We start from the raw sequence: 14,970 nt of genomic DNA on the forward strand, positions 1-14,970 counted from the left end.
AGGCTGGTCACCCCTTCTGCACCTCCCTCCGTGCCCTCACCGTGCCCGGTAGCGCCCAAATCGTTGGCACTGGTGTGTTTTGCTTTTTTTTTTTTTTTTTTTTTTTTTTTTTTTTTTTGTGGGGAAACGAAATGGAAAACCACCGCGGTTTTGTTTCGCGCGTGTTCTCGTTCTGCGCCGTCAAAGTTTGGTCTTTGCCAAAAATCTATGTTGGTCTCCATTCAACAAAAAGCCTCAGGATTGAGCTTTTTTTTTTTCTCCCCTAGATGGCCTTTCCTGGTGAGAACTCCTCATACAGATGACACAAAAATCCTGCCTGAGTCACAGCTCACACACACGACCCTGGGCACCGACTCCTGCAGAAGCAGAGCCCCGATTTTGGGATTTTGTAAATAATGAGGAGCTGCTCAGCACAGCCAGCACAAAGGGCAGGAGAAGCTGCTGAGCTTGTCCTTGAGGCTTTCAGGAGAGCAGCGAGGACTCAAGCTGAGCATCAGCAGCAGAGCCTGAGGCCAGTCCTGCACCCTGAGCCATCCCTGAGCTGAGCAGGCCCAGCCTCACGCTGTCCCTGCAGGGAAAAGGGAGCTCAAAGGGCACCAGACAACTTTCCCTGAATCGCTCAGAAACCACGGGGACATGTGGCACAGTTATTTATATATTTCACTTCCCAAAGAATGCCCCTCCCTGCATCCCCAGCGTCTCCAGGACGAGACACGAGGCTGAGGGGCCCAAATGTGCCTCGCTGGATTTCCCCTCCTGCTACATTTCTTTGTTCTCTGGGAATCTCGTGCATTTTCTCAAGTTTAGCCTTCAATTCACTGCTCACCCTCCTCGTCAGGAGTGTGGGGATCGATCGTAAATCAGCTGAGGGAAATACTCAAGTCATTACCAAAGTAGCTGGATTTTCATCCCTGATTAAGGCTTAGATAAATGAGTGCTCCAACTGATATAATTAAGGAGACAGACAGGGGGACAGCTCAGGAAGCATGCAGTAATTCTATTTTTAAACATATCTCTGCACTGATATATAACAGGGGAAGTAAATAAGTATCTAATTTAAATTCTGCCAGCACAATTAGAAATATTAATCTTAACATGAGCAATGATGGCTCATATTGGTGCTTTGCAAAAGCTTTTGCAGCTGACAGAGATCAATGAGCACTGAGGGCTCAGGCTGTGAGACCCAGCCCTGGTTTTTCCATCAGCTGGACCATGGGATGTGTTGGACACGTGTGGGCCTACACCTGGCAGGGAGAAATGCCTTTTCTCCTGGTTTTTACCTCAAGACTCCTCTGGTTTTGGTTCCTCAGAACACTTGCTCGAGCTAAAAACCAACATTATTTTGGGAGCTATAAACAAGAGGAGGAGATGGGTTTGTCAGGAGACTTTTTGCTGGTAAAATGCTCTGTGAAATGAACGATAATGAAAGATCAGCACTCGAGAGATTTTGCCACTGCTGCCTTTTATGGAAGTCTATTATTACAATTATTGTGGATTTAGTGTTCCAAGCATGCACCTGGCACCTCGCAGGCTCATTTTCTCAGGCTGCAGCATCTTCAGGGACCCTCTGGAATGTGCTGAGCCCTTCTATTATGGAAATCAGGGATTCCCAGGTGTGCACATCCCTGCACTCTGTGCTGAGATTGCCCTTCCCCATTTGTGACCCATTAGCTCAGAGCTCAGGATCCTGCACTTGGGGAGGATCAGATAAGTCAGATTTATCTGTGGTGCCGCCCTGCTCAGGGGCTCAAAGGGGCTCAAAGATCCTCTCCTGCATCACCCATCCCCTCTGAGCCCTTGGAACTGTCCCAAGCCCCACATTCCCAAAGGCTGCTGCTGTTCTTGGCATTTCCTTTTCCCTCCTCTCACCTTTCCTGGTCCTTTTGCTGTTCTCACAGCTGGAAAAGCCTTTGCAATCCAAACCAGCAGCCAAGGGTGTTTTTCTGTTTGGATTTACATTCGCTTTGGGTGGTTCTTTGAGGGGAGCTGCTGTTTTTTCCCCACTTACATCCCAGTGCCAGTCCATGAGCCGTCCCTTCCCATCCCATTTCTCACCATATCTGCTGATTGAGGTCCGGGAGATGCTGGCAGAGGCAGGAATGTTGTAGGAGGAGGTTTGCTTGGGAACCAGAGCCACCACGGAGCGGTCTGACACCTGGGGAGGCAAAGCAGGACGAGGTCAGGGGGGGATTCCCTGTCCACTCTGAGATCCCAGGCTGCTGATCCAGCAAATCCTGGGAAGGGGAGCCCAGGACACGCTCCCAGCCTGGCTGAGCCCCGAGCTGGGTCAGGCTAGGGCAGGAGCCTGAAGGAAATGAGGGATAAATCAAAAGATGTGGTGAAGATGCTTTTGGTCGTTCTGATTTAAGATTATGCCTTACCCAATAAAAATGAGAATCTCAAGAATTGTTGTGATCCAATTAAAGTAACAATGCAGAGGGAATAAAAGGGCTGTAATAACGTTATGGGCCATAAAGCATTCCTATTAAACCATTTTTTATTTTAGCAATTTTTACGAACTTTAAAGGTTTGATTTACAGCGGAGCAAGTCATAAAGCCATCTTTCAGGGTATTTAATTGTTATCCCTTTACTGCTCCAGAGAAGGAATTAAACACTGGGAAGTCAAACTATAAATGAACATTAGCACTAACAAGGTTTTGTTACAGCAGATTTTAGTAGCCATGTTTAATTTTATCCTCCCTATAAATCTGGTAGTCACTGGAAGTTTTCTAACTTATTCCCCTTAATTAAGGAGCTGCAGGTTTCCAAGGAATGGGCCTGAGTAGCTTTTAATTTTGAACTTGTGACCTGTGGTGCAGCACAGTGAGGGAGCAGAGAGTCACCACGTCTTGCCAGGGCCCAGCAGATACTTTTTAGAGGCTCAGCAGAAAAGAAATGCCTCTTCCTGCTGCAGGAATTGCTTTTTGGGGCTAAATCCTGCATTATCTGCTGAGAGTCTGGTGATGGACTCAGCACTGACCCTATGAAAGGAGGTTTTTGCTCCCCCAGCAGCTCCAGGGCTCCGCACACTATCTGCAGCCCCATCCAGATGAAAGGTTTCACGGAAATCCGAGTTATTATTGTTGCTGGTGGTAGTGGAAATAATAGTCACTTGTGCTTCATGGCACAAAAGTGAGATTTTTCTAAGGAAAACACTCCAAACACCTCCATTATTTCCTCTGCTGCTCCTGCCTCACTTCATCCAATTTATTAAGTCAGTGGAAGAAGTGATCAGTGCTGATATTATTTTCTTAGGCTGTTATTAGCTGCCACTTCAGCTCCATCTCAGCAGGGAGAAACCCGAGCCCTGGGTGCTCCCGTGCCGGATGCATTTCCACCAGGGCTGTGCTTAACTGGGAGAGAGGCACTAAAAGCTCCACACACACACACACACACACACACAAAAGAGCCCTCTCACTCAGTAAATTTTGGGTGGAATGGCTGCTGTCAGCTCAGCCCCAGCAGCTGCAGATCAGCCTCAGGTGGAGCAGGAGCTCGCTCCCACAGCACCCCCGGGACACGCTCCGAGCTGCCTGGCTGCTTTATAACTTTATAAATATTCTGATTATTCTACAGGCTGGGAACACGGGGCACAAAACACCTTAAAGACAGGGAAAAGGAAACGTGGGGAGGGGGAGAAGGGAGCCCAGGCCACGGAGCTGTGTCTGCGTGGGGCAGCGAGGGCACGGTGACGATTCCAGCGCCACATCCACACCACCCTCGCCTCCTAAGCCTCATTTTCCACCCAAACCTTCCCTTTCTCCTCCTAATTTTTTCATTTAAAGCAGTTTCCTGGTCTCCTGGCCTCTCCAGACTCGCAGGGGCTGACAGGTATTCATGCTCTGCTGCCTCTGAGTTAACCCTGCGTGAGCCACTGTAAATCATTCGCTATTAAATCCAGTGTTTCATTTTTCCTGAGTGAAACCACACGGGGTAAGACTCTCCCATGGAGTTTAATAGCCATGAAACCAAAAGGATATGACACAAATGTAATACAATTCCCTGCCATGTATAACAGCTCCGGAGAATTTAACAAGGAATTACACTTATCTAAGCTACACATCTATTTTATAAATGAAGAAATAAGCAGGAGGTGCACAGTCCTCTCTATAATTTCATAAAGTGGTTCAAAACTATTAGGAAGGTGAACATTTCTCTTTAATTCCAATTTGGGTTTTGTATGTGAAGGCTTCCCATGACAAATGCATTTGATCAGTTTTTGCATTTTTGTGATTCTAATGTAGAAAACAAAAGCAACAAAATCCAGCATCCAGGTGTGGAGCTGGGAAACCCTTGGCACCCAAAAAGCACCCTCAGGTGAGTGAGGAGGAGGAGGAGGGTGGTTTGGAGCCCTGGAGCTGCAGGAAGGGATCCCAGGAATCCAGAGCAGGGAACTGAGCACCAGGAGGGTCCTGCAGCCTCCCAGGTGCCAGCACCTGTGCAAGGGACACACCTGGAGCTGCGGGATGGAACCCGGGCTGAGCACCCCCAGCACCACCTGCAAAGCCAGGGATCTGCCTGCCTTCGGAGCAGAATAAAGACAAAACAGCTCTGAACAAAAGAGGGGCAGAGCTTTGCAAAGCAGCTTGCACTTCTTGCCTAGAAATCTAGAAATCATCTTTACCCCTCCTCTGGAAATCCACATTTATTTTAATGGTTTGAGCCACGCCTGGTTCACGTGTGACACTGCTGTTAAACGGTGAGAGCACGTGGAACTCCAGGGATTTTATACCCTCCTAAAGCTGGGCCTTTACCCAGCTATCTGCTGCACTGTGTAGTCCTGGAACATCTGTATTTCTGATACCTAATAAAAACTTCTGCTCCAACAGAAAAAAAAACCCAATCAGTAAGAATTAAAAAAAAAAAAAAAAAAAAAAAAAATATATATATATATATATATATATATATATATATTTGTATTGCTGTTAGTTTTTGGCAAAAGCCTCACCTTGACAGGATTTCTGCTGCAGTGAAAAGAATTTGGCTTCTCTTTAATGACTGAGACAGCGCCGCTGGGCTGAGCAGAGCTCGGGCTCGTGTCCCTACCTGGCGGGAGGTTTGGCTGCCAACTTCTCCTTTCTTCCAGAGCAAACCTGACATTCAAATGGCAGCAAGAGCTGCAGCATCTTGAGCGCTGCGTGGATTTTGTTTATTTTAAGGGGAAGCTTTTGGCTCAGGTTTTCCTACAGGCACTGGAACAAAAGTGCTCCCTCCCCCAGCATCCAGCACACATCAGACAAGCACAGCTCTCACTTGTGACTTCCTCACGATGACTTTTAAAGATCAAGGCATAATAAAGTCTCGCTGCCTCCCTGCATGTTGGTTAATCCCTTGCAACTGTCAGGTAAAACAGATTTTTAGGAACAATGGAATTAATCTGCGCAACTCCTCTGACATTTTGCGGTAATCTGTGTTTAAATCCTGGGGGCTGCTTGGAAAAGTTGACCCTGGAGGTGCTTTTTAACATGCACTGTGCATATTGATGGCACTCTCCTGCCTGGCTCCCTGATTGCAGGGCTCCTGTCAATACTGGCTCCCATTCAAGTCCCCCAGCGTGAGTCAGGCTGATGGACTGGAGATACTGGATAAACAGGGAGAGATGCCAGATTAAATACTAAACACTTCAGGGGAGGTGGTGATGGACAGGAGTAGGTTACAGTCCCAATTAATGCACTTATCCTGTCTGCAGACAGGCTGGGAGGGAAAGCCTTTGATTCCCTGCAGCCAAACCTTCCTCAGCCCCCTCCTTGCCTCCCTTCCCATCTTTTGCTTTGATTCCCTCTAACCCAACCTTCCTCAGCTCCCTCTCTTCCCATCTTTCACACTGTGAGGAGCCCTTTCCAGCAACCTCTGCCCTATCCAGAAGATAAAGATGACAAGAATTTCTTAGGCCTTCTCACCCAGCCTGCCTGGCTCCACTTTCCTGTGACTTTGTGCCTCCCCTGCTGCACTCCAGGCTGTCCCAGGCCCCAGACAAAGTCCTGAGCCCCCCGTGCTGCCCTCCCCAGGCCCCTCATCCCCAGCAGCATCAGTTCAGCCCCTGCACTGCTCCCTCTGCCTCTCTCCCATGGCTGGCAGGTTTAATTTAGCCAATTTTCACCTCTGCTGCCTCCTTTGAGCTCCGTGTCAAGGTTGCTTTCCCCCCTAATGCTAAAGCACAAGGAACCCTTCTGGTTTATCACACAGACGTGACCTCCCCGTCTGCCTGGGCAGAGCAGGCACTTGGGAATTGGGTTCCTGCTGCTCTTTTCCCTGCTGGCAGCTTGCTGGGAGCTCTCAGTGGGGCTGCTCCCTCACCTGATAGTGCACCAGGGTGTTGAGGCGCTTCCAGTCCCCCTCGATCTTGGTGGTGATGTCTTCATCCTGCAGCACCACGCGGGCGATCCGGCCCTGCCGCCACTCTGGGGACAGGGGGGAGCCACGGTCAGAGGGGGCCAAGCTCTGCAGACCCCACCAGGAGTGGCCCCCAGCCCCTCTGATCGCCCCCCTCCCTCCCAGCGGGCAGGGCAGCTCCTACCCAAATCCATGTCAACAGCTCTCGGTCTTTGGGAATAGGGGACATTTTTGTACACGGCGTCCAGGATCTTCTCCTTGACTTGGGTGATGGTGTCGCAGTTCAGCACCTTCACAGGGATCTCCGGGCTGTTCTCATTGTCTGGGTTCACGCAGTTCAGGATCTGCAAGAGAAGAACCACACCATGCCCTAAAGGAGAGGTGTAACCACGTGTCACAACGGCCTCTTCCCATAAAACACCCCCCTGCAGCCCTAAATGCATGGCTGCTATTGCATCTGTAATATTTACTTAATTATTGCTGAGAGGAGCCCTGGATGCCCAGTTTCACTCGCTGCAGGAGGGCGGTGCCCAGAGCACAGGGAGATAAAACATCCCCCTCACACCTGCAAACCCGGGACGCGCCTGGCTGGGACACGGGTCCTCATTGCCCAGCAGCACTCACACCTCAGGCAGCGCCCTGCCCCCTGCTCCAAGGCCAGCCCGCCTGGGGGACAGCAGGATTTGTCACTCACCAGGGTCTTGTACTCGATCTGCTGCCGGATGAGCTTGTCCTCGCTCAGGGAGTACCGCGCCTCTCCCGTGATGGCATCGATGGGGCCCTTCTCCATCTGCTGCTTGATGGCACAGTAGAGCATGAACAGGGGCTCTCCAGCACATTCCTGCACCACAGGAGGACACAGACTCAGGGTGAAGGAGCCTCTCCTCCAGTGCCAGCCCCGTTGGGCACAGGGTTGCCCCCAGCGCAGGCTCAGCCCCGCTGGCTCGGTCCTGAGCACATGTGCAGCCCAGGGCTGGCCCCCAGCAGCTCCTGGAGAGCTCAGCCAAAGCCCTGAGCTCCACTGCTCCATGGCTGTGCTGTCTTTGGCAGGGCAAATCCCTCCTGAGCCTATATGGCTGTAAAAAAATGGAATTCGAGATCTCGATCTCGCTCCCCTGAAGCAAATTCAGTGGGGCTTCCAAAGCCACGAATGAAGTTAAAAACTGTGGAAGCCGAGGCATGAAGAAGTGAGAATTTCCCTCAAGTACCACAGAAGTGTAACAGAACCTCCTTTAGTGGGAATTACTGTGGGAGACCCGAGGCTCGGGGAAGGCTGTGAGCCTGGAGCAGCAGCCCCAGAGCAAATTTCCACCTCTCCTTCCTTGCTACTCCATCTTTTGGAGCCTGACGGAAGAGCTGCACCCCCAGACGCAGCCCGGGGGTGGCTGGGGGGTGGGACAGCAGAGCTGGGGTCCCGCTCCACCTCTCCTTACCTTGAGGAACCTGTGGAGCAGGAAGGCAAACCAGTTGGTCAGCATCTTCTCGGCCACGGACTCGGTCCTGGGGGAGGCAGGAGGGCACACATCACACAGGGAGCCCCCACAGCTGGCACAGAGCCCCGGGGCAGCAGCGTGGGGCCAGCGCTGTCCCTGTCCCTGTCCCTGTCCCTGTCCCTGTCCCTGTCCCTGTCCCGGTCCCTGTCCCTGTCCCTGTCCCTGTCCCTGTCCCGGTCCCTGTCCCGGTCCCTGTCCCTGTCCCGGTCCCTGTCCCGGTCCCTGTCCCTGTCCCTGTCCCTGTCCCGGTCCCTGTCCCGGTCCCTGTCCCTGTCCCTGTCCCTGTCCCTGTCCCTGTCCCTGTCCCGGTCCCTGTCCCTGTCCCTGTCCCTGTCCCTGTCCCTGTCCCGGTCCCTGTCCCTGTCCCTGTCCCTGTCCCTGTCCCTGTCCCGGTCCCTGTCCCTGTCCCTGTCCCTGTCCCTGTCCCTGTCCCTGTCCCGGTCCCTGTCCCTGTCCCTGTCCCTGTCCCTGTCCCGGTCCCTGTCCCTGTCCCGGTCCCTGTCCCTGTCCCTGTCCCTGTCCCTGTCCCGGTCCCTGCAGCGCTGCCAGCCCGTCCCAGCCTGACGGGGCTGGTGACAGCGAGCCTGGTGACACTCAGCTCCCCGCACGTGGTGCAAATTACAGCCTGGCTCAGTAAATCACTGGGATTTACAGCGCTCCTGGCAATCAGGGACAGCCGAGTGACAATGGCAGGGAAATTGCAGCTTTCTCCCCAGTCCCACCCAGTGTCCTCTCCCCGCATTGTGCCCGAGATTATCTCTAATTTAAATACAATGGCTCCTAATGGCAGCTTTCAACGCTGCCTCTGCGGGACCCGGAGCCCTTCCTTAAAGCTCCACAGATCCTTTTCCTGGCATGGCAAGGCTCTGGTGGTCGTGGGGTGTCTCATATTGGAGCCCCAGGGCCGTGCAGGGGAGAGCTGCTGTGCTGCAGCCTGGCCAGCTGTGACCACAATCCTGGCCAGATGTGACCACAACCCTGGCCAGCTGTGACCATGTCCCTGGCCAGCTGTGACCACAACCCTGGCTACCTGTGACCACAACCCTGGCTAGCTGTGACCACAACCCTGGCCAGCTGTGACCATGTCCCTGGCCAGCTGTAACCACGGCCCTGGCCAGCTGTGACCACGGCCCTGGCCAGCTGTAACCACGGCCCTGGCCAGGTGTGACCACGGCCCTGGCCAGGTGTGACCACAACCCTGGCCAGCTGTGACCACAATCCTGGCCAGCTGTGACCACAATCCTGGCCAGCTGTGACCACGGCCCTGGCCAGCTGTAACCACGGCCCTGGCCAGGTGTGACCACAACCCTGGCCAGATGTGACCACGGCCCTGGCCAGCTGTGACCACAATCCTGGCCAGCTGTGACCACGACCCTGGCCAGCTGTGACCACAACCCTGGCCAGCTGTGACCATGTCCCTGGCCAGCTGTGACCACAACCCTGGCCAGCTGTGACCACGGCCCTGGCCAGCTGTGACCACAATCCTGGCCAGCTGTGACCACAACCCTGGCTACCTGTGACCACAATCCTGGCCAGCTGTGACCACAACCCTGGCCAGCTGTGACCACAATCCTGGCCAGCTGTGACCACAACCCTGGCCAGCTGTGACCGTGGCTTTGCCTGGCTCAGCACCTCCAGCCTTCCCCTCCTGGACACCAGGATCTGGTCCAAGTTCCAGCAAGCAAGGAGGGATGAATGGAATTCCCTGCATCCTCTCCTCTGGGACTGACCCCTCTGCCCTCGCCAGGTCACCTCCTCCGTGACCTGGAGAGGGTCACATCTCACTCCTGCCCCATTTCCCCCGTTCTTCCCCTTAAATGAGGGACTGCCTCTTGCTCTGAATCCCCACAGCATTCCAAGTGCTTGGAATTACAAGCACACACCAAAGATGCACAGGGCTTGATTCCAAAGCCAAGCAGATCAAGAATAAACAGGAGCCAGAGATTTCAACAAACAAAAACTGACACCAGTCGGCCAACAGACCTGGGGTAGCATCATCCATCATCTCCTAGGATGGCAACATCTGTCAGGAATTTGTGAAAATGTCTGCAGATCCCTGAAGAATTTAAGGCTGAATTGATTAACTGCCTAAAAATCCACCCTACAAATTGACACACACATCGTTCTCCTGCTTGAAATATTTCAGGCACCCAATTAAAGAGGAGAAGCAGCAGCGCCCTTCCAAACAGCCCTAGAAAATGGAGAGGCAGTGACACAAGCCACAGAAGAGGTGAAAAACTCAGGAAATAATACATTCAGGACTTCAGGGGGAATATTAATTTAATAAACTACTTTGTTAATAGAATATTAAATGGAGAACCAGCAAGTCTCCCAGTTAGCCCTCCCTGTGAAGCTGCTGTGTCCTGTCCCTGTGGGCTGCTCATGGCCTGACACCAGCTCTGCAAAAAGCACTGAAATGTGGAGTGACAGAGAAGTTGGGGCATTCTGAAGGGGAGAATGGGATGGGACGGGATGGGATAAGATGACCATGAGATATTTGCAGTGCCTCAGTCCTGGGGACAGCCAGCAATGCAGACAATGCTGGGTTCATCCTCACTGCCCTGTGCTGGTTCCCAGCTCTCACCCTCCCTGGTGCTGGGAACTGCTGCATGGAGCATCCCTGCCCTCCTCTGCCTTGGAAATGGGAAACTCTGCCTCACAGCCCAGGGCCTGGCCCTGCTCCTGCACACAGAGGGCTCTGCTGAGCCCCCAGATCTGCTGAGCCCCCAGATCTGCTGAGCCCCCAAATCTGCTGCCAGGTTTTGAGCTGCCCCTACCAGCACCGCTCTGTGCCATCGCCGGCCTCTGGATGCTGTTAAAGATCAGCTCCAAAAATAAAGAACAATCTCCTGGAGATTGCCAGAGCAGAAGAGAGCCCCTAGACTTGGAGCAAACCCTTCCCATGCTGACCACAGAAGGATCCAGAGATGATTTTCCAAAGGAGCCTGACGCCGGCGCCCAGCTTTGGCTGCTCTGGCAAGAAAACAAACCTAAACAAAACGAGCTGGGAGAACCTAAAAAATAAATATGTATTTTATTAATTCTCCCTGCTCTATGTAGGTCTCCAAACTGCTGTTGCCAGCAACCAGAGCAGCTGTTTGATTTAACGTCAACTTTCTTGCTGTCTCCCGCGAGGGGCAGTCGTGGAAGAAAGAGAGAGGGGAAAGCGAGGAAGAAAGAGGGAAAGAACTGAGTGTCAGTTATCAACTGCTGCCACCAGAGAGCTCAAAACATTTTTAAAAATAGTGTTTCACTTCATGGCTGATCACTCCTTATTAAGTCAGAGCAAGGAGCTCCAGGCTGGGCTGGAAGAGCCGGGCACAGGGTTGGGACGGGGCTCCAGCCCAAGGTTTAATAGGACCTGCAGGATGAGGACAAGGAATAAAGCTTTTGAACTAAGAGGGAGTAGATCCAGACTAGATATAAAGCAGGAATTCTTATAAGGGTGGTGAAACACTGGCCCAAATTGCCCAGATTGGTGGTAGATGCCCCATCCTGGGATTCCCTGTGGAATGGGTAAATCCTGGCACAGGACAGACAGCCCGAAGGACAGACAGCCCGAAGGACAGACAGCCCACGGCCCTGACTCCTTGCTGGCTGTGCAGGGAGGAGGGGGCACAGCCCTTATCACCATCCCTGTGTTTTTTGGAGCGCCAGGAAAAGTCATTATTGATGGCTGAGGCAGAAGACGCCTTCCCAGTGACTCGTCAAACCACGGGGGAAATTAAGGCGGCTTCCTTTGCCAAGATGAGTTATTGCCTCCGCAAACACAGCCAGATTTAAAGCAATTTCCTGTCAAGTATATTCATTGTGGCTGCAGGGACCCTTGAAATTTTCCTGGAGCTGTGAAATCCTCCCCTCTCTCCAGTGTGATGCCAGCAGAGCCCCAGCACAGCCGAGGGGCAGCACTGGCCAAGGCCAGGCTCTGCAGGAGCCCCAAGGACGTGGAGAACAGGGGGAGCCTTTTCCTTGTGCCCACTGTTGTGCCCCACATTAATGCACATTTTTTCCCTATTTTCTTGCTGGCACTTCCCAGCTCTGCCTTGGGCGAGTTGCTCAGTCCAGCCCGAGCTCCTGGCCCGGCTGTGGCACACGAATGCTGCTCCCCAGCCAGGCAGAGCCAGAGGGTCTGGTTTGAGACCCTGTGCAGGCATCTGTGAACTGCCAGAGTCGGGCTAAGCCCCCATCCTGGAGACAGGTGAGGAAATGGATGGGAATCCTCCACGGAGAGCAGCAATTCCCTTCCAACACCCTGCAGAGCCCTCAGATCGTGGAACCCTGGAATTATTTAGGTCGGAAAAGACCTCTGAGATCATCAAGTCCAACCCGTGTCCAATCCCCACCTTATCAACAAGACCAGACCCTCCAGAGACCGCGCCACCTCCCTGGGCAGCCCCTCCAGCCCTTCCCACGGAGGAACTCCTCCTGAAAGCCCCACCAGCGTGGCCACGCCGCCTGCAGGACCCAAACCCTGCCTCACCTGCGCAGGAGCAGCTTGGGGTGGTTCTTGTTCTCCAGGTTCTTCTCGATGAGGTCGGAGAGCAGCTGCTTGAGGACGTCGGTGGCGTACTCCAGCTTGCCCTGCAGCCCCGTCATGATCAGCGAGGCCACGTTGCCGCGGTCGCGCATGGAGAAGCTGCGCTGCAGCTCCAGCGTGCGGATGAAGGTCAGCAGGAACACCTTGTTGTTGATCAGCTGGGCAAAGAGCTTCAGGGCCTTCTCCACGCTCTGCTGCCCGTTCCCCTGGACCTGCAGGAGGAGATTGTGGCCGTCAGCTGCGGCACGGGGGGACGAGGGACAGCAGGGCAGCGCTGCCAGCACCGGGGTCACCCTGCCAGCACCGGGGGAATCACAGGAGCAGGGAATGGTTTGGGTGGGAAGGGACATGAAAAATGCACTCATCCCACCCCCTGCCATGGCAGGGACTCCTTCTACTATCCCAGCTCCAACCTGGCCTCGGGCACTGCCAGGGATCCAGGGGCAGCCACAGGTTCTCTGAGCACCCTGTGCCAGGGCCTGCCCACCCTCACAGGGAATAATTTCTTCCCAAGATCCCATCCAACCCTGCCCTCTGCCAGTCTGAATCCATTGTCCCTGCAGTTCCTGAGGAATAGTCCCAGCTCAAGCTCTCTTGTCACCCCTTCAGACCCTGGAAGGTGCTGGGAGGTCTCCACACAGCTTTCTCTTCTCCAGACTGAACATTTCCAACTCTCACAGCCTGTTCCAGCCTCCTGAGCAACTTCCTGGCCTCCTCTGGACTTGTTCCATGCCCTTCTCAAGTTGGGGGCATCAGAAGAGAGCACAGGATGGTTTAACCCTGGCTGCACCCATCCCTCAGGGTCTCAGCATCCCTGGACGTGGTTCCTGGTCCACCTTGAGCAAACGTCCCCCTCCACAGCTGCCCTGAGCCCTGGCTGGGAGCTGCACTCTGTGCACGCCACAAAGCAGCAGCGTGGAGCCCGACGGCCCCAGAAATGACACCCAGTTCTGCTTGTTCTGCACAAAAAGTGACACTCTTGTAAGTAAATTAAATACTAATTTAGACTATTGCTTTATTACGGGCCAAGTGTAAAAAATTAATTGAGGCTTTCAGCCAGTTGTGGATTCAAGTAATTCATTACGAGTGAAAATGATGAACTGCACAAAGCAACTCTTTACCAAACATCTTGCAGAGTTATGTATTGGTTTTACTAACGTTACATAATTAAGCAACTGTGTAATTGGCAACACATTTATCACTTCTGCAATTCTGTTTTTCATGATTAAAAAAAAAAATAAAGCATTCATATTTGTTTGCTGGAGTGTCAGCTTCTTTGGCAAGTCCAACAGCAAACATAATGCATGGAGCTGGAAAACTGGGAGCAGGAATGGGCTGGGAGGGGCTGCTCCTGTTTTAGCAACGCCACAGCGACTGCTGGGTGCTGGGGGCTGAGGAAAGGAACCCAAATGAATGCTTTCATGGTGGGGAGTGCCTGCCTGGCAAAGGGATCCATCCCAGAGCAACCAGGACTCCTCCCTCCTACATCCATCCGGGTCTGTGTGGAGGAAACCGGATTTCAGGATTTACTGGGGCAATCCCAGTCCCTGAAAAGCCGAGCTGAGCCTCTGGAGATCCCACACGGAGGATGGGCAGCTCCAGCCCAGGGTGGGCATCACAGCCCCATCCCAAGGGAAGGACAGCACTCCCATCCCAGGTGTGAGGTGACGTTTATGAAGCCCCATCCTTATTTTGGCCCCCTCCCAGGTGAGCAGAGCCCATCTGCCAGGTGCGCTGATGGACCCCTGTGCCTTCCCAATTCCTCTGTACTCCCAGTGAAAGTTTTTTGTAAGTTTTTCCACATCCTGGTGGGAAAAGCAGGGAGATGGAAGCGCTGGCTCAGAGGAATGCCTGGGCATTCTCCTTGCCCTCCTGTGGACACGCGAGGGAACAGCAGCAGCATGCTCCGGGCAGGATGCTCCGGGCAGGATGCTCCGGGCAGGATGCTCCGGGCACTCATCCATCCCCTGCCCCACGAGGTGACTTTGGAGGACGTTAAAGCACACCACAACTGCTCTGCCCTGCTCTGCCGCTGCCCTAGAGCGATATAAACCCTCATAAAATAAAAATAAACCAACACCAGGGAGGAGAAGCCGAAAGGAATCCGGCGGTGTGGGAGGAGACAAAGCTCCAGGCTCGGAGTTAAAATGAACCCGGGGCTCAGCCTGCTGACCCCAGGGCATCCAATAACGTTTGGAGTGGAGCCCTGAAGGTGCTGCAGGGCTTCCTGCTGCCTTCCCTGAGCGCTCGGGGGAGCCTGGAGAGCTGGAGCAGAGCGGGAGTTACCTCCAGCTCCCGCAGGACGGGGTGGTCCTCGATGCCCGGGAAGAGCACCCGCATGGCGTAGGTGCGGTAGTCCAGGTAGGGGATCCCGGAGCGGTCCAGGTCGCTGGTCAGCTCGTTGATGTCCGTCTGCAGCTCGGCAAAAGCTGTTCGGGGGGAGAGAACGGGGCAGGGAGAGCTCAGCTCCGGGAGGCCTCGGGCAGGGCTGGCTGCCTGCTCTCCCCGGGGGCATGGCAGGGGTCAGCTCGGGAAAGGATTCCAGGAGCTCACACACCCCTGGAGACTCCGTCTCAGCAGGCGAGGGTGGGAGAGCAGGCTCTGCT

General features: G+C 53.7%; 1 protein-coding gene across 1 annotated transcript in view; it reads right to left on the reverse strand.

Moving 5' to 3' along the window:
- PLXNA2 (plexin A2) overlaps nucleotides 1-14,970 on the reverse strand; it is a 150,099-nt gene that overhangs the window by 11,756 nt on the left and 123,373 nt on the right. The window contains exons 21-27 of the mRNA XM_053963880.1: nucleotides 14,651-14,793; nucleotides 12,308-12,576; nucleotides 7,768-7,834; nucleotides 7,029-7,175; nucleotides 6,519-6,678; nucleotides 6,299-6,402; nucleotides 2,056-2,155 (exon numbers count right to left, since the gene is read on the reverse strand). Of these exons, the coding sequence (XP_053819855.1) occupies nucleotides 2,056-2,155; nucleotides 6,299-6,402; nucleotides 6,519-6,678; nucleotides 7,029-7,175; nucleotides 7,768-7,834; nucleotides 12,308-12,576; nucleotides 14,651-14,793 (990 nt within the window). The remainder of the gene's footprint in view (nucleotides 1-2,055; nucleotides 2,156-6,298; nucleotides 6,403-6,518; nucleotides 6,679-7,028; nucleotides 7,176-7,767; nucleotides 7,835-12,307; nucleotides 12,577-14,650; nucleotides 14,794-14,970) is intronic.

This window comes from Vidua chalybeata, chromosome 24 (genome assembly GCF_026979565.1).
Source record: "Vidua chalybeata isolate OUT-0048 chromosome 24, bVidCha1 merged haplotype, whole genome shotgun sequence".
NCBI lineage: Eukaryota > Metazoa > Chordata > Aves > Passeriformes > Viduidae > Vidua > Vidua chalybeata.